The 20521-nt window shown below is 37.0% G+C and overlaps 1 protein-coding gene across 1 annotated transcript; it reads left to right on the forward strand.

Moving 5' to 3' along the window:
* Window positions 1-110: 110 nt before the first annotated feature.
* LOC139730734 (uncharacterized) lies at window positions 111-19673 on the forward strand. The gene is made up of 14 exons (XM_071641600.1): window positions 111-196; window positions 948-1168; window positions 3743-3868; window positions 4951-5010; window positions 12405-12563; window positions 13275-13373; window positions 14384-14597; window positions 15728-15897; window positions 16497-16568; window positions 17035-17210; window positions 17732-17792; window positions 18251-18576; window positions 19087-19168; window positions 19549-19673. Exons 2-14 carry the CDS (start codon window positions 995-997, stop codon window positions 19609-19611), a joined length of 1782 nt encoding a protein of 593 aa, XP_071497701.1. The 5' UTR covers window positions 111-196; window positions 948-994; the 3' UTR covers window positions 19612-19673.
* Window positions 19674-20521: the final 848 nt, after the last annotated feature.

A 20521-nucleotide genomic window follows, 5' to 3' on the forward strand; every position in this document is an offset into this window, starting at 1 on the left:
TTAGTCAACGCAGATGGCAGCATACAAAATCGTAATTGATTGGTTCACCTGTTCCGCGGTCCGTTGATGTCATGATGTAGGTCTAGTCCAGTGTGTAGCAAAGCGATGTGTGTAAAGTGCTTGTCGTTGCCACAACAACTGTTTCTTACCCAAAATCGTGTGGTGCTCGAAGCGTTCGTTCGGTTCGCGAAAACAGGTAAAAATGCTACTTTCCTTCGCTTTATATAGTGAATGAAATTTACTAAATGTTACATGAATCTCCAAGCATGTCAGCTGCCGTCGCTGCTTGTTTTTCGTAATTCAGAATCAAAATTCACGTTGGCAGAACGTGTCGAAGGGTACGTTACTCAGTGGTACTGTAGCGAATTCTCCAGCAGAATGAGGTCTCTCTCGCCCCCGTCTGTAGCGGGGCGCCGTACACGGCATTTCCCGTGGTGTGCTGTGCTGTGCACTGTGGCCGCTCGCTCGTCTCGTCACTGCACACTGTGCACTCACTGTCTAGATCTATTAAAACTCCGTTTCCAACTCCACATCTTTCCAATCGCCTTATTATTTTTACATCTTAATAATCCTCTTTAGATTTTATCACATGGCGCTGCCATGTCATAAATCTCGCTACGTGTATTGCTAGCCTATTGGCTATAGATCTAATGGAAAATGTTCAGACCAGGCATAGCCTATTTACCATCATGGAAAAGCTAAAGTTTGCAGATCATGTAATATAATGCCAAAATGGTTGATATTAGTTTATGACTGGCATTCTTCTAATTATTCTATCAATAATATCAGAATCATACATCAGATTGCTAAAAATGCCAACTTTTATGCTGATGTTCAATGTTGGGAGTGGCTCATTCTGATTAGACTTTCTTTTGAGTATGATTTGCCAAACAATAAATGTCAGAGGGATCTGACTCATCAGAAGACTGTTTAATCTTTCCCACTAGATCTACTAGGTGTATGTGAGGCTTTGTGGGGCTGAATTTGCAGAGAGATGGCTGATGAAAAAGGGAGGAGGCGACAGCCCTCTACCTTCTCTGACCAGCAAGCCCAAGGGAGGCCAAAGTCTGATGAATCCTTCGGCACAACCAGAAGAAAGTTCCTGAATGCTGCCCTTCCTACTACAGAGCAAGACAGTGAAAAGTTACATCATGTAAACTTTGTACCGGTAAGTCACTTCATGTCCTGAAATTGCACAGATAACCACGCTAAATTGCATCAGCGGATCCAGAGGGGGAGCACTGGGTGGGTGCCCCCTCTTTAGTTTTTGTTACAACAAAAGAAATAAAAGGATTTATGGGGGGGGGGGGGGGTACGTACGCCCCCTTTAATTTTTGTAAAGGCACCTATCCTTTAAAGAATTCCTGGATCTGCTCCTGATCAGAAACCATTTCAAGGAACCTTATACCTTTATCAAATATGCTGCTAACCTTGGAAAAAGATTTCACTACTATTGTAAAAGTGGTTTCTTTCCCGGTGGTTTTATTTTCGCGCTTTGACGTGAGGTTGAACCGTGAATTTAACATCATGCGAAAATGTTTTAAACTCGCTGCTTGTTACAGCGCTACAGTTGCGCATGTGCACACACAAACATTCCGCGCATTGTATTGAGTGTATTGATGGTCAATACACACGCAGCGATACCGCGCAATGTAGGTACAAGCATGTTATAAAGTACTCGAGAGACGGGATGTCAGGTAAGCCTGCATTTAATTTCAATTTCTATTTAATGAATAAAAGAGTAATTGGATTATAGTTTGGGTTTTCATGTGCAAAATAAAACAGATTTTGCCGACCGCGAATTTAAACACACGCGAATAAGTCGGCACCGAGGGAAACCACGAAAGTATCTGTACGCGAAAGAAACCACTTTTACAGTATTTGATGCTGTGTGTCCATTTTGCAAAGTGCTCATTATCAATTATCTATTTGGTGTACGTGCAAAGAGGTTAAAGGCATTTTAAATCCTGATCCTGGGCTTTGATATCTGGTAAATTAATACCTAGCAATGACTTTGTTTTGCCAAAATGTGGGTCACTGTAAATAAGAGAGTATGGCTATGCACAATCAGTGTTGTCGTAAATGCCATTGAAGCACAAGTGAGAATGGGCCGAATGCATAAAACAAGCAATTGCTTGTAAGCAATTGCTTCAAGCAAAAGCACAAGCTCGTCTAGCAAAAGGGCTAGCTCAAGCAATTGCTTAAATCCATATGCATAACCTTTTGCTTGTGCCCATACCTTTTGCTTGTCCCGCACAAGCAATTGCTTGCGTTTTCAACAAAAGGAACGTCACGCCTGTGCGAACACAAGAACAAAGGCGAGTGTGACAGCATGTATTTGAAAGGGCGTGTGTGCGATATATTTCCTGACATAGCAATTAAGTTATGAAATGACACTCATAAATGTGCACACAGACACATATACACATCTATACATGTATACATACACACGTACTGGCTGATTCCCATCACCGCTGGGCGCTTACAGTAGCCCGGATCTGCCAGATCGCACGTGGAGAGAGGTCTCCTTGCTACCTGTTTTTCATCACATTTTGCATGCTGACCACTGGACTTTCCCGTTGTTGAAATGAAAAAGTTTCTAACACTGCTAAAGAGTAATTTCTTGTAGATTTATACCACTCCTGCACAAGTGTGGTCTTTCTTGTATGAATGTGAAAATGATACTTAAAAGGGAACATCCAAGTTAAGCAAAAGCTCAAGTTCATTTTGCAGAGCTTGGAAAATCGTAAGCAATTGCTAGCAAGAACAAGCAAAAGGTATGTTTTATGCATACGTTTTTAACCAAACGCTTGGTCTCTAAGCAATTGCTTGCGGGCAGCAAGCAATTGCTTGTGCTTGCTAGCAAAAGCTTCTACTTGCAAGCAACTGCTTGTTTTTATGCATACGGATTCGAGTAAAAGGCTAGCACAAGCAATTACTAGCGTTTATGCATCCGGCCCATTGACTTTGTCAGAACCCTTTTATCGGATCATCAGATCAGAGGACAAGTAACCATTTTCATTTAGTTCAATTCATTTCCGTTCAGACTGAAGTGAACTGAATGATAGTATGTGACTGACTACCAGTCACCTACTCTCATGGTGCATGGAATTGCATGGCTGACAAATGTTCACCAATAGGACACCTTTGCAATGAGACACCTGCCATACAAGTAATCCTCGGCATAAGCCTCTTTGAAGAATGAGGATTTTTATCAGGCAGAGGCTTCATCTGACTGTAAACTGCCATCTGTGATGAAGTATCCAACAGACGATTGACATGGTTTAGTCATGTACAGATGTACTCCAATATCCTTACATACATACACTGTACCTGTAGACTACCTCTCATTCAACGCCTACATGAATGACTTTCTTAAAAGAAGACGCCCACCAGCTCGCTGGAGAGACCAAATTGAAAGTGACTTAGGCATTCCCCCCAAAAGAGGCTGAAGATAAAGCCCAAGGTAGACCAAAATTGGAGAAGAGCTAAGGATCAATCACAGGAGAGCAAAGACTGAGCACACTGCCCTCTAGTTGCAGTTCCAGGTCAAGTTTTAAAACTCAAAGTCAAGTCATGTATTGCCAACCTCTGAGCACACTTTCTTAGAAAGCCATTTTACTATGACGTTGCAGATGAACACTAATATGAAACTGCCGCATACATCCTTTTATCATTTAGTTATCAAGGCCATTAACAAAAATATTTATTTTGCATGTTGTATCTTTGTTTTTGTATCTAGACTAGCAACAAATCTCCTGGCGGGAAAGAAAGAAAGAAAAAGAAGAAGAAGAAGACGGAGAAGAAGGAATCGTTTGATCCTAGCAATGATGATAGAGAAGAACAGAGACTGAGGGAACTGAAGGAGGTAAGAATGTTTGGCATTCTGAATAGTTTCTTATATTACTATAAGCAGGGCTCGACACTAACGGTGGCCCGGTAGCCCGGGGCCACCAAAAACGCATGTCGGGCCGCCAAAATTTCAGAAATGAAGCATTTGGTGGCCTGATCGGGCCACCAAAAAAGGTCGGACGTTTGCCTTTGGGCCGCCGAAAATAAAAGTTAGTGTGGAGCCCTGCTATAAGTATAATTTTTGTGTTTTGAAGAACAGACTGTACACAATTGTTCACCATACTAAGAATTTATTCTATAGAACATGTCGGGTACACTGGATGATTATAATCCTAAATGTGTATGTTCTTAAATGTATGAGGTACACTAAATTTTGAATTGTAGGCCTTCTGTGAAAGTAATTTGTATCTATTATATGGCATACACTGTAACATGTTTTATAAATGACCTTTTATTTTTACTTTTAATTGTCTGTATGTTAGAATATTATGATGAGTCATTAGTTTGTACATTTTTCCATCGATGTGTTCATTCATTAGATTTACACAGCAATAATTGAATAAGTTGCTTCTGGGGCAATTGAAAGTGCTCTCAACTCCAGGACAATTTTGTGCTAGTTTTAATACAGATATGAATGACTTGGTCTCCTTGTTACATTAGAAATCTTTCCTTGCTTGACATGAAATTGACAGCCAGCCGCTAAGCCTGAAGACGAGCAATCAAGAAATTATTTGGCTTTCTGTGCATGTTTTGTCTTAAATCACTATAATTTCCAGCTGATGACTACCATGTTGCATAATATCAGTTATCTAACTGTGTAATGCATGCTTTTCATCTAAAACCTTTGTCTGCAATTAGCTTCAAGTTGCTGGTTCTCATAATTTAAACTGTAACACATTCCATGCTACAGAGCTGTAATCATGTTTTTCCGGAATGAAATTTGTCAGTATTTAATTTGCTGCATAAACTTGCCATGTATATGTGATCATCAAAAATCAAACTAACATATTAATGCATTATGCCTGTAATTTTTCTTCTTTCACTGTTGTTTGCTGTCCAAATTGAAAAAAAAATACACTTGATATCTTGTAAATCAAGTGGATGAATTTGGACACGGATAAAAGCCACATCTACCATGAGTTAAAGATTGCCATGTTGGTAAGATTGAAAAGTTTGCCTCCATGACGATGTAACATATCTTGGATTGTCATAGCAATGACATGCACCTGTTGGCGAAAATCAGCACTCCATGTACTTGATAGTATTTTTTGTTGTGCATCATTTGTACCATAATCACTTGCATCATCATATGTGTGTCATATTCCATACTAAAAAAGCATTCCATGTAATATCCTGAATAATACATTGCTTGACATTCTCATATTTTGTCAAATTCATTTCAAAGTCAGTTTTAACTCAGAATAACCTAACACATTTAATCAGTAACCTCAGACTTAAACATTAGGCCTACACTGAAACAATGTTTGCATTTCTTAACCAATTTGCTTTTAAGAAGATGATGATTACAGGCATATTAGACAGCTTGCAGGATAGATGCTTACAATCAGATGCTTTACAGATGCTTACAGATGCTCACACTTATACAAACTCACTACGGAAATATTAGATTTGCTTGTTTGTATTATGCGTGTAGCAGATTATGAGATGCCTGTATCAAATCAAATTTTGCATCAAAATTCTTCCAAGAATTACTGGGAAAACTCTGTCAAAAAAAGAAGGAACGAAACCAATGAAAAAAAAAAAGAATAAATAAATGATATTAATTCATAGTACAAAACTGTGCATCTTGTGAAATACAAGGCTGTCATACAGGTATGTAGGAATTGGTTTCAAACAGAGAAAACAAAGATGTACCCCATTACTTCCTGCCTATAGAATTACTTGCATTTACAGAGGTGTTGATGAGGTACTAAATTCTTTTATTTTGATACAAACACAGAAATGGGCAATTCCATGAGAAATGTTCACTTTGGTGAAAAAATGAAGTTTTGAGTTTCACTTAAGTTCTCAAATATTCTAAGAAAGTAACATATATATTTTCATTTTTCACTAGTCACATCTTTGTTATTACAAAATTTTGTATTTTTCTCGGTCAATGAAAATACTGTATGATGCGTTGCAATGAAGCAAAAATTTGGCTATTTCTAAAGAGTTTAGTGTTCTTGTCTCTAAAGAAGGCCGGATATGTCCTAGAGGCCTTGTTCAGCTTTTAAACTATAGTCCAGTGTATATATCAACAGAAAATCACAACCAACTTCCTTAGCATTCATCAGTTTATGACCCATTGATCCTCAAAGTTGTGTGATTTCTATAACATTTGAAGCGTCATGTCCGTTACGTTTTTTACTATAAGTTTTCATAGCCAAGAGGAAATTAGTGTAAAGTTGCTGCAAATTCATTTTCTATGTTAGGATTGAATCCCCTTGCATGTGTGAAAACCACTTTTCTATACCACTTCTAGTTTTCCTGTAAATGGCGTAACGGACATGACACTTTGCGTAACGGACATGACACCTCATATTTAGACAAGTGGCAGAAATAACACTGTGGCCCAGTGAAACAGGGTGGTGATTAGTTTTAATTGCTTGAGGATAGTAGGACATTTCTATACTTGAGTAAATGATTAAGTCTGCACATCACTCAATAAAACAAAAACAAGCAGACTTTGCTTTCTGCCACTGGAAGACAGTTGATTTTAGATGATCTTGCTACCCTGTTACACCGGTTTGATCCATTCTCACCTCTTGTAATCCTGACTGATAAACAGCAGCTGTCATTCTAAGGAGTATTTAGACAATGGAGCTTTCACTGTTGGCCTTCCCTTTAATACTTACATGTAAAATGAGCACTTTCTACATATAAGTACATTGTAGACCACATTTAACACATATCCGCCATGGAGTCAACACAACAGCCAGGAACTCCTGCACAAATGGATCCTCGTGCATCTAATGAACATGATCACTGATGATACAACAAAGAAATCCAAATGTCACCAGCATCAATGTCTTCAATGATGGTGTTGCCTCATAATTAAAAAAAAAAAGTTTGTGCTGCATCCATACATGTACCTCTCTCATCTCTATGACTCTATTAATCCACACCTTCAGTGGCACGTTAATGAGATATCACTTGCTAAGAGGGCTGAGAATGGAACTGTTTGCTTTATTAAGCGTGTTGACAGTACATGTAGCTCTATCATCAGAGAAAGTTGGTCTGAATGCTGCCTATCCATTTCATCAATACAACTTAACTAGATGTACCTCTATGCCAAGGGATATACTGGTATATATGACAGCGCACAGCATCGTACAAAAAGCACAATTTTGAGATGCTATGAGAAGATGTTTATCCACTGAAAGGTACACTGTATAATCATTTACAACCAATTGGTAGGGAAAGCATCCAGTATTTCAAAAAGTCCTACTCACAAGCTGGTGAGAATAATGTAACCAGTACACCACTCTGGCAAGCCTTAAGAAGTGCCTAAGCAAGCAATAAGTTGATCATATAATTTGTACGAGTTGAATTTGCTGTGAAGAAAACAAGATATACTTTGTTGCCCAGGTGACCACTCCACATGGAAATGGATTAGAAGTTGTGAAAATTCTCAGGAAAAAAAGGGGCTTGATCATTCACTTCTAGCCAAAAAAAGAAAGCATGTGTTGACAATGATAAAGTACTGGTACTAGCAGTGGAAGTTTTTACAATAGTCTATCCAAGATTGGATAACAGAGGATGATTCTACTCCAAGGATGACATTAATGCCAAATGAAAGAACTTTGCAGGAATGAAATTTACACGTCAGATGATAACACTAATTTGATAATGGTACCAAACAGTTTTGTGGTCCTGTTTCATTGCATAAAAGTTGATGCAATCCTGAGTGCATTTTAATGATGTTTTATTCAAACTATTTATTTCATACAGATCTGGTTCGTTCTGTTTTCTTTGCCTATCCGCAGATATGGAGACATGGTTTTCTGTGTTGTACATGTATGCCATTGTGGTGCTCTGGGCATTGTACTCCATGTGCTTTAGAGTAGCTGTTAGATCACTGAAACCTGCAATAAAAGGACTTTTTGATGTTTTGTTCAAGAGCATAATGTAGTTAGCAGTGTGCAGTTATTTTAATCTTTTTATTTTGAAACAAAGAAGTGAAAATATGGTTCACCTTACAAGGGTGTCATGTCCGTTACGCTAGTGTATAATACTAAGTATCAAATATTAGGCCACTAAGAAAAAAATAACCATAGTATAAGATAGTAATATGTCCTATTTTGCTATGGTGGGTGGTAGTAACTGGAAATTTGTCACTAATTGTAGCTAGCTGGTGCAGGAGCGAATTTGTTTTATATTTCTTTGTTTTGTAAATATATACAAAGACTAACCCCCCTAAAATGATATAAATACAAGAAATATTACATGATTGCAGTTATGATGTGTGTCCCTATGTTCTAACCTTACTATGCCAACAATTGAATATCTGCTATACCTTGTAATAAAAAAATTCTCTTAGCTTACAAAAAGTGGACAAAACTGTCATGTCCGTTACACTCGAAGTGTCATGTCCGTTACGCAATATTTTAAACTATTAAAAAAGAATGAACAGTAAAACTACTCTAAATTAGGACTTTATGAGTAAAGCATGATCTAAAGGTTTAATCAAGACCAAAACCAGCTGCATCTTATCCAAAAATTCACAGGAATTTTCATAATGGTAAGTAGATCAAAATGCCTTGTCCATTTAGTGTCATGTCCGTTACGCTCACTAAAAATGCAATTTCTCAACAACCACTTGATAAATTTCCATGAAATTTTCTGTGTACATTACATATACTTAAATGTGTCTGATAAACTCAATAAGAATCTTTTGGAGACTCCCAATTTCACTGTGTGATGGTTTGAATCACAAAAAAGTGGTCTGAATGTCATGTCCGTTACGCTGGAATTGCCCAAATACTAAAACATACATTGACTATTGTTAAACCAGGAATCCATGTATGAAATATTAATACTTTGACTTGATCATACATCTAATTTTAAAAGTTGACAAGGATTTGTGGATAAAATGTAATTTAAAAGGTAGCATTCAAGAATATCTTAAATTATGGATTTGTGTGTGTGTGTGTGTGTGTATGTGTGTGTGCTGTAGTTAGTTATAAATAACAAAGTAAGTTTATCTAAGAATAAAAAAAGAGAAAATACTGTTACCAGATGATAATAGCCTTCTTCCATCTAACTGAATCCAAATGTAAATTTATATTGAATGATATGATAAAAGTAATAGACATATCTGTAAACTACATAAACTTTAACTTGCATGGCTCCATATCCCTGCACTTGTATTTATATTATGATTTAATGATTAAGTCAGAAACTGTTTTATAATACCGGTTTAACTTACTCCAGTATAACAGTCATCATTGTTCCAATGATTTGCTTTATAACACTGATATACTAATCACAGTTATGAAGATACAGCAGCTCACTGTATTCATTGTCATGACCACAGACTTTGATCAACTTTTCAAAGTTTGACAACTTTAATGGACACATTCTCATTTTTCTTCGTAGAGTTTGCAATAAGTGAAAACATGTGATTACACATGAAAGACAAATGGGTCGACATTCAATTCACATGCTCACTTACCCAGAGCAAGCAGGAAATTCTCTTCTTTTGGGAAATGAACTTTTTCCCAATGAAACTACCATTGATTTAGCCTAATGAAAATACTGGGTTGTTCTCCCAAAATATTTACATTGCCTTTAAATCAATAAAGCCCTTCATTTGTTCTTGCAGTAAAGACAGAGCTCCATGCTGAATAAACAGTTTTTATTCTTTCTTTCTGTTTTTGCAATATTATGTATTATGATATCTCCTATCTTTATTTAATGTGGACAATCAGTAAAAAACAGAACAAAAACAAAAACAAAGGAAAACATGTTGCCTGAAGATGGTTGCAAAAGTAAGATATGTGTGTGAGGTGAGGATGATAAAGAAATCAAACACAGAAGCCATCCATTGTCATGTACGTATCACATCACTTCATAGTCACAGGGAACATTCATTTTGTTTGTTTTTTTCCCCCAAGGAAATTGGGTGTCGTAGAAACATAAGTTTGTTGTCTTACATATATAACATGTAGTTTGTCCATTGTATGTGATGTCATTGTGTCGGCCACATGTATGTGTCTCAGCAAAACAACTGCCCTTTGGTTTCCATAATGGATTCTTGACAAACTTTCAGGAATATCATCGAAATTGCATGGATTTTTGATAGCAAACCTAATCACTTTAGCAATAAATGAGAAATGCCCTTTTAATGTATCTATTTTACCATTTGACTAATATGCTATAAGTGCTAAATACTCTATACAGCCTTAACTGGTGCTCTCAATGTTTTCATGATATAAGAAAAGGAAATGTTTGTCACATGTGTTTAATAAAAAAGAAAAGAATGTTGGAACTTTTTTTCATCAACATTATTAGGCTCATATAAGTGTGTGATATTTCTTTCAAATGATTTTCATTAATTTACTGACATCTCTGCCTAATAGTGAGTATGTAGAATTGCATTGAACTAGTTTAGAATCATTAACTTCATAATTAAGACACTGACATAACAGATTCATATCTAACCAGTTATAGCTTGGCTAATGTTGTACCAATATCGTGAGTATTTCACCGTATCAACGTGTGTTTTGTTTGAACCTAATACTGTACAATGTATAACCATTGATTTGAATTATACAATGAGCATTATAAGTTATCCTACTTTATGGTACGTACAGCATGTATCTTATCATTTACTGACAATCAAAGTGAGAGGTCATTGTGATGCAAAGAAGAAGAGATTTATAGAGTTGTAAATATTTGTGACAAAATTTGTACTGCTATTATATACACGAAAGTCTTTGTGCTAATTAAGATATATCTAAACATAGTGTGCTCACAAAATTGACTATGTATGTGCTTTTTGTATCTACATAATACTGGCAGGTGATCATGTGTGGGTACCGAGATGGTAGTTCCTGAACACAGGCATGTTATGCCTATAGAGCTACTATTTAGTTCCTGTTTTGTGTTACATTTGATTCTAAAATTGGCTAGATTTTCAAATTGGCTAGATAATGTCATGGTACAATAAGGGATTCACAATCAAACATACAATATAATGGACTTTTTTTTTCTTCCAGCCTTTGTGCTAGCCTCAAAATTGTCTACACTTTGGACAGTAATTTCATTATTGAAGTATAGACTCGTATTAAAACAGTCTGGGTCTATGAGGAGAGTATGATCTCTTGCAAATCAAACTGACAATACCTGGCTTTGACAGCTCTTAAATTTCATGTTAGTACTTTCCTTGCTTTCATACAGTGTAGTCTCCACGCCTACACAATTTGTACACAGTGTTTATGCATGGTAGATGTTTTGTTCTCATGTGCATCATGTATCACCAGCAACAAAACATGTGGCTACTGTCAATGTGTGTTCTGGCCACTGTTGTTCTCCTGGATGAACATTTGTCTGACCACTGGTGTGCATGTTTGCTTCTCAAGTCATGCTGAACAAACCCTGGATATATTTCATGCCACATGTACATGTACCGGTATATGCCTGGCTTTGCTTTGCTTTTACACTGCACGCTATCATTATACATTTGGCAATTCAAGCTATATTTCAAGCTATATTTATTTTTTACGCTCTCAATTTCATTGGGAGTATGTTCCCCGCCCCCATAAGGTTCTGTACACTTCACATGCATTTTGAGTTAGGAGAACCACAGCATACCACATGCAAGCAGAGTAAAACAGAGAACATATGTGGGGATGCATAAAATCCTTTGTGAAGGATGGGATATGATATGCTGTAAGTGATGTTAAAGAGCTAAAAAGTCATTTCAGACACTTTTCCATGAAACTCATAAACTGGCTGACATAGTATTTTGCCTCATAATTCCGAACATCACCGGAGTGTTACTGTATGAGGCTGTTGTGCATGACTCTTACCAATATCAGAATCTGTACAGTGAGGTTTTGGATTTGAATCAAATGAACTCCCATCTCGCGAGTTTGGCTTTAATAGCATGCAATCATGCAATGCATGCAATCATATTCAATTATCAAATAGTGCTCTGATCTATACTAGTTGATACTATAGATTGGTAACACATAATCAATCTTTGTAGGATGTGTGTATATGTGAGTTGTGTGGATACAACGATTCAGTGAATTTTCTTTTCATTTAAAAAACTCAGTACTTATCAAAGATATGAAAAAAAGTTATTGTAAAAATCATATTAGATATGCAATATCCTCGTCAAAATTAAAGCCATGAGTCTCTTGAGATGAAGAATTTAGTCAAATCACTGGTCAAGTGTAATAAGCTCATAGTGCGCTCTAATGTGGGTGCTAGGCCGGTTTGGAAAGTGCAACGTATGGAATGCCAGGTGTGCATACATTACTTGCGCAAACCCAAAACTCTCATTTGACATGGTTGCATGCTTGACATTCCCGTTTGTGTGACAGAAACACATGCGAGTGCTTGATGACCTGGAACGCCTCAAGGCTCACTTCTATGTCGAGTACATGGAGGCGCTCAAGGACAAGGTGGAGGACCAGCGTGTGGACATACAGCAGAGGAGTGAGGCCCAGCAGAGGAAGCTACTTCGCAGGGAACGCAAACAGGTGATTGCATTGCATTCTGGGTGATTTGTATGTGTGTGAGTGTGTTGATTTGTTAGTTTTATGATTCTGTGGGTCTGTTTTCTTAGTGGAAAAATAAGCATAGAAAATGGAATTCCAATGGTTTTTTTTAATATTTAAATTGATGAAAAAGATAACAACAGAAACAAGTGGGTGAACAGGCCTGGATTAAGAAGTTTGTCAATTATTTTGTTAGAAGGAGATTTTTATCTTCATATTTTCCATTCTGAAAGGAAGATTTTTCAGGTATATGGATCTTAAATGTGAAGGCATAGAAACTAGAACTGCACATGGGGTAAAAGTTTGTGGAAATTTTAGTCTGTTATTCCTTTAGAAATTCTTCAAAGTATGGTTATTTTTTGTATGTGTTATTCAAAACATACATGTTCGTCAAATCTAAACTGTCACTTTACCAGTTATACTTTATTGATGATGGCTGTACATACAGATATATATATATATATATATATATATATATATATATATATATATATGTATATGTATATATATATACGTATATAGATAATTACTAGTAGTAGTAGTAATAATAATAATGATAATAATAATAATAATGATAATAATAATAATTATTATTATTATTACTATCATTATTTATTCATTTATTTATGTATTATATATATATATATATATATTTTTTTTTTTTTTTTTTTTTTAATTTACTTTTTTCTGCAGAGAGAGGCAGCCAGGAAGGCCAACATTCTCATGCACAGGCCAGATGTATCGACCGATAACTCTTTTCTGAGGAAGCTGAGTAAGACCAGATATCACAAGGTAAATGACCATATAGTGAAGCAATCCACTCCCATGGTGTAACAATAACAATCTCATATTATATCCTGTATGTTTCATAATAAGGCATTCCACTCCCACGGTTTAACAATGACAATCTCTAATCATAACCATAATGTGTCATAACACCAGGAGATAGCAATTGAAATCCCACGGCTCTGCATTCCCACCATTTTTTTCTCTTGCAGTATACACTTGTTTACCTTTGCTTGGCCTTTAAATGTTTTGCAGTGTCCGGACAATGCTATGCTTTGAGCTGCAAAGTGTGGAATGTGTCAATAGATCACTGCCATTGGCAGTCTGCCATAGGCAGTCGTGGGGTTGGCAATTTACTTCACTGCCATGGTTTTACAGTCAAGTCATAGTAGTCTGGATGTTGAGACTAGGCCAGATAGCTTGAGACACATGGATCATGTGTAACATCTTTCCCTAGTATATTGTCATTGGCTATCACATAAAACCAGAAATATTTGTGTCATGAAACCTGCACAATTCACTACTAGCATTCGGTGCACTGCGAGATGTGCATTTTACTTTCATGAATTTTGGCTTCTTGCCAAAGTTGCAAAACTTTTGTGCAGACAAAAATGTCTGTTTTAACTGTATTCAGTGCAAGACACAAAATCAGATGCAAAGTTGAAAATTACATCCTAAGAGATACAGGAAATATGACATTACATGATCAAAAAGAAAAAAAAAGCATATTGCTTTAGAGTTCTAGCATTGTATTAACTTGAAAGTTATTCTTTCTTTGTAGTGCAGCTTTTATCAGTTTTGTTAGGATAACATCTCAAAGTCTTTCTCTGAAATGTGATTCAAACTCAATGAGATTTGAGTGAGTGAGTGAATCCGTCTATTTACTGAGCAGCTTAACCTGATAATGTCACTATCTCACAGAAAATCATCATTTATGTCTTATAATCATCTTAGATATAATGTGGGGATTCATCTAATTGGTCTCTATCATCTCTGTTGACCTATTTGATCCACAGATCATAGTTCTTCAGGATCAGCTGATTCGAGAGGGGAAGCTCAGACGAGACGAGGACATGAGGGCCTTTTGGGAGGACGTGGCCAACCCGGAGAACTACCCCGAACTGCTGGAGGATGATGAGCAGACCGGAGACGGAGAGTCCCTCTCGAGGACCAAGACCACCAGACGAGATGGAGAGATTGGTACGGAGGATCACGAGAGCCAGGCCAGTGGTAAGTGGTGGTGGTTTTGATTGTGATGATGATGATGATGTTGATGATGATGATGATGACGATGATGACGATGATGACGATGATGACGATGACGACGATGACGATGATGAGGATGATGATGATGATAATGATGGCAGTGATGACGATGATGGTGATGAGGAGGAGGATGCTGCTTATTTATGTTAATGATGACATGGATGACAGACGGTGAAGAGAGTTTTGGAGTGATTTAAAAAATGGAGACTGTAGTGCTTTAGAGATGACTCCTGAGACAGAGCAAGGGGCTTGTAACCTCCATCTAATCCCTGTGTAATCCCAGTGTAAAGAATGGCATTTTCAATCATAAACCTGGTAGAATATAAACATTCAGGGCATTATTGGTTGAGACTTGAACCCACACTATTTTGTGTGACTGAGCAATACTGTAAAAGTGGAAATTTTTGCGGTGTCGAAATTCTCAAGCATTTCGCGCAAACAGAAGCTAGCGCGAAAGTGAAAACACACGAAATATTTTTGCATGCCATATTCTTTGATAGTTGATATCTTGATTCAGTGGAATTAAAAACTCCGCAGAACTCGTCTTACTCGGCTGAGCTTGAAGAATTACTCACACGAAAATATCCACTTTTACAGTAGCACCTTGAATAGGCGCATCTGAGTTCATGACAGTACAAATATTCACGTGGTAGAAATTGTCTTTAAACTAGAAACCCCTACCCCCAGACTGTGTTCTAAGACCCATATGTTTTTACATCATTCCACATTCACTCAAGTGCATATTTCTGTTCGAAAACAGTAATCACAACGTTCATGGAACTGTATGTATTTGTACAGTGTAAGTTTTGCTTGAGAAGTAACACAGTGATATGACATTTACAAATGTACTTTGTGACATGATAGTACAAATTGGGCTGCAAAAGTGGTTGCATGATCTTTTTCTTAATTTTTACTTTTTCATCACCATCTGTGAATTTCAATTTCCTAGTATTTTTCAGTTGAGAGTATACTATCTGTCCACATTTTGGTATATCCCAGAAATATATGCATCTTCTTGTTCATTTGGTAGTTTAGCAGGGCTCAAAATTGACAGTCTCTCGTGACATCTGGTCTGATTTTTTTCATTCTGGCAGCGCCAGATTCCGTCCCCGAGGACAAATCCTCGTCCCTCGGCTCCCTGCACCACGTTGACCCCATGATGACCTCCCTGGCCCAGATCCAGGAGGTGAGGGAGCCCTCCAGGCCGAACTCCATGGGCGGACCGGACGTCCACTCGTGGATGAATGTACCGAAACTCAAAAAGGTCAGTTTGCTGTGCAACACACACACACACAAGGCACAAATAAAGTATTTCTACTTCACATCAATTGGCCACATAATGTATATAATGTATTGCTGTATATGTCATGTATTTAGCGAGTCCGATTTTTCCATGAATTGGGACTTTGCCGAGGATTTTGCGAGTAGTAAAAAATAGTATTACTGAAAGGAAAATATGCATACAGTCAGTGATGAATAATTACACGGCAATTGACCAATCAATTCCTCAAATTGAGAATTCCTCAACCTATTTTGTGATAGACATTGATTACATAGGATCTACAACATATGTGTTTCTTACAATTGACTGTACTCCCGTATCCTTGTGGTAATGCCATTCTTTGTTCTTCAAAAAATGTGAGGTTTAAACTGATGCCACATTATTGTGTCAGTTATATTCTAGGTTGCTTATATATGGAATATATAGAGTGTTGCAAAACGATGAAATAGTCTTAAAAGTGACACTTCAATGCTATCTTTTCTTATTTGCAAACATTAACACTGTGTGCCCATTGTTGTGAAACACATAAAGTAGTAAAGTTCATTAAAGTTAATGATATAGTTGAAATCTTGCCTTTTCAGAGACTTTCTCTTCCAATTTCCCGGAAACCTGTTCATCCCAAAGTCTTGGAGATGGAGCAGAGATGCCCAAAGGTTGGTTTTTCACCTGTCTGTCATTACTGGTTATAGTAATTTGACTGTTTGATTTCAATTAAATTCATTGCTGTTCGCTTAATGTTCTGCATGTTAATGGAACTCTTTTTACATTTTTTTTTCACAATTGCTGTTAGGGAGAGCATCTCATGTTTAAGAGTAAAAAAAGTTTTTTGTTTTTTTTTCTTTAATGCCCTTAGCATGTTAGTATGACTAAGGATCTTGAGGTTTGATTTTGTTGTTGTTGCTGTTGATTTTGACAGAGAATTATGTTTAAGTATTGTGTTAATGGGTTAAATGTCTATTCAATCTGATTTTCATGGTTTTCTTAGTTTGAGGATGGTCTATATCTATTGCCAGATTTTGTGGAGTCGTGTTGGGTATGATGTTTGGTTATTAATCACATCTTCTCTAGCCTTTACTGTCAAAAGTTTATCATCCACGATTATAAATCACTACAACTCAGGTGGACTTCCCCAAATTGGCAGCGTTCACCCTTGACCTGGAGCCCCCCAAGGAAGATCCGGAGATAGAGCTAATGCGGGAGGAGTTCCAGACAAGGGCGAGGGTTCGCAACTCAGAGAAACGCCGTCTGCGGAAGATGTACCAGTCGTCACTTTCGAATGGAGCGGCCACAAAAAGGTACAAATCACAATATAAAAATTTTCCGAGCAAGAAGAGTTTAGTTAGATACAAAGACTTTTGCTATTTCCCTCTCAAAGGTATTGATCAATTCCAATCATTATATAAGGTTGGGCTCACGAATTGTTGTTTTTCAAGTGTTTACCTTAAATTATTTGGGAGATCATTATTTTGGTTGGATTTACTTTCATTGTGTACTATTTTGATAAGATTGTGTACTTATTGTTTTTCCAAGGCCAATGATGTCATTTATCAAAAGAATATGGATTGTTCTTTTTTATTTTGCTAACATATTTTCTTTATCCTGACATGAGAATTTTTTGTTTACTCTCTCTCTGTACATAGTCACACTCTGGTGTGTGAAAACACTATGCCACATGGTGAAAACTTCTGATTAAAACGTAGTTACTATCAAAACTATTGTCAATGAAGAAGGAATCGTTTTACCAGTATTCGTTTGGAGATAACTCAAATTGGTTGCAGAGCATAAAATGTTATGATAATGATCTTATTTCTTGCAGAATAATTGACAAGAGTGGTGAGATCAACAAGATATTGAGTGGACCATCACTAGGAGATGTGGTAAGTTTGATTCAGAGTGAAGTCAGTGTGTGTGTCGGTTTTGTAAAGAATGTCAGTGTAAATGAGTTTCTTTCGTGTGTCAAAACTTTTCACAGAGTAGAAGAGGACTTGTATAGGCAGTGGATAAAAAGATACCGCCAAGATCCAAGTTTCGTGAAACTGAATTTAGATTTCAATTCAATTTGATCGATGAGTTTTAACCCTTTTTGTGCCAGGGACTTTGGACAGTGTGTACAGCACAGAATCACAGAATGCAACTGAAAATAACTCATATTAACATACAATATGGCATACACCATAACAATGTGATGCATTAACCTGACATTTACAACTGTACGAAAACTACTTCTGTACAATCATTCAACTCATAAATGTATTCGTTAATATCCTTTCCTGCATCACCACTAAGTAGTAAAACTGTTTCATAAGAACTTGTTGCTTTTGTGGTACTTTGACAGCTGTATGGAGAGGAGCCCATACCAACCCTGGCCTATCCGCAAAGAGAGGAAGAGGAGGAAGAAGAAAGACTGGCCCTGCCAGCTCCATTCATCCTTGCTTCTAGTCAGGAGAGGGGTCACCATGGCAACGTCGCCCCCGGCAGCAGTCCGGAGCGCATCCTTAGGAGCTTAGCCATGGAAAGGATTTCGGAGGAGGGTGATGATGGAAATGAGGACTGTCATGATGATGATGATGATGATGAGGAGGAGGGTACGAAGTATCTTACATACAGCAGCCGGTCATCAAGTCGACGTAGTTCCCTGACCTCTACCGAATCAGAGAGAAGGTAACGCAAGCTCTCATTTTTTTTTTTTTTTTTTTTTTGTAGAAAGAAAATTTATATCTGTCTTCTGATACTGCTATTGATGTCTGTGTTATTTTTAGTGATGTGAAGTCTGTGAAGTATGAATCAATTATGCAGCATTTAAAAGAGTAAAGATCTGAGTCTTGCTACTCAACTTCCTTGATACACATTTTCAATTAAAGACCAGGGAGAATTAGAGTAATCTTTAATAAATCAGATTGAGTCAGATGATGGATTTGCCATTAAAACTTTTCCACAGGATTTAATGATGTAAATTATCTTTATGATGATCATTCTTACTTTTTCCAATTGTTTTATGCTATTTCAAAATATTTTCTTTGAACATTGTGTACAAGTTATACAAAGTTTTTGAGTTTTGATGTCATGTTTTGGACAGATAATTGGGATAAAAGGTAATTGATTCATCCATATCATTGCAGTTCCTTCTCAGATACCATGCTACAATTATATGTGATTGTTTCAAATTCACAGGAGAAATACACCGGTGATGGTGGCACCTCGCCGACCTCAACCTTTGACCCTCAATGCTGTCATCGAGAAATGTGACGTGAAGGTATGACTTGGATAACAAGACTACAAAAATTTCAATACTGGCACAATGTGAAATATTCTAATGTCATATGTACAGGACATCTGGAAGCCCTACAAGTGATGTGGATAGGAAAGTTTACTTACGTTTAGATTTGCATCAGCTGCATTTAGTCTGACAACTGCATTTTTTTTATTAAAGAGCCTTAATATCCAAAGCTATCCTTTGAATCCATCCCAAGGAAAGCTTTTCTATTTTATGTTTTCTTTTGTTTTGTTTTGTTTTTATATGCTATTCTTTGCATGTGTAGGGTACAAAGAACTTGTGACCTAGTGAATGAGGTGCCAGGTGTATGTGCCTGATATTCTCGACATTCTCCTTAATATTCTTAAATCTCCTTCCAGATTGCAACTGGTCCCAGCGCCCTGTGGATAAACTACGGGAAGTTCTTGCCTGCCGTCAAATGAGGAGGGCTCTCACGCTTCAGGGATGGGACAAGAAAAGACCAAAAAGATCAAATGAACAGCAGTGAATTAATTCCTGCTAGTAGATAATATTTGAAATGCCCTTATAAAAGTGTCACTGTAAATTAGTCATAAAGTCTCCTCATGTTTTTTTTTTTAAATTCCGTTCAGTATTACCTGATCACTGATAGATATGCTTGTAGCTGTATGACACAAAAAGAGTCAAAGTCAATGAGAGCAAAATAGGAAAAAACGAATACAAAAAAGAAGAAGAAGTGAACAGCTAATTTTGATTTGCTTATAGAGTTAAGAAACATGAATCCATCTATATTTCATTTTGTTTGCCAAACTTCACACCAGTTGTCAAGGACTCATTTCCAACACTCAGAGAGTTAGATCATTATTGAAATTGATTTCTAAATATGAGTTCATCCAACACTTTATGTTGAGAAAGCTTAGTACATGTATGTATCAAAGTGTCTCTGTGTATTGTAAAATATTGCTTTCATGCATACTCCCCCCCCCCCCCCCCACACACACACACACACAACAATTATATTACAGAAAGATGATCTGCCAGGAATTTGTGAGATCTTTTTTTTGATAGTCCAAGGGATGTGATCAGCTAGAACCAGCTGGACTGGAACAGAATTTGTACCTTTACTGTAAAGTAGCCTTGAAATCATGCTCAGGTTTTGTGGTATTTTATAGTTTAAGTATTGTATGTCCTGCTGGACAGTTTTTGCATGGCTGATTACATTTCCAGATGGAGATACAATCAAAGCTTCATTTGCCCAAATTCATCGTGACTGGAAAACAAACAAACTCACAAACACACAAACAAAATATGCCACTGCTATACCTGAAGACTGTCAACTAGTATCTAAATGTCATGACAGGAATTCACCTGATC

Source organism: Diadema antillarum, unplaced genomic scaffold (genome assembly GCF_040938485.1).
Source record: "Diadema antillarum isolate AM-2024a unplaced genomic scaffold, OU_Dant_1.0 scf00000022, whole genome shotgun sequence".
NCBI lineage: Eukaryota > Metazoa > Echinodermata > Echinoidea > Diadematoida > Diadematidae > Diadema > Diadema antillarum.

Bases quoted from the DNA above. Each gene is read 5' to 3' on its own strand.
- LOC139730734 (XM_071641600.1), top strand. From the start codon at position 995: ATGGCTGATGAAAAAGGGAGGAGGCGACAGCCCTCTACCTTCTCTGAC. The intron at 3,869-4,950 runs GTAAGAATGTTT...TTGTAAATCAAG, and splicing joins GACTGAGGGAACTGAAGGAG to TGGATGAATTTGGACACGGA. The intron at 17,793-18,250 runs GTAAGTTTGATT...GTACTTTGACAG, and splicing joins GACCATCACTAGGAGATGTG to CTGTATGGAGAGGAGCCCAT.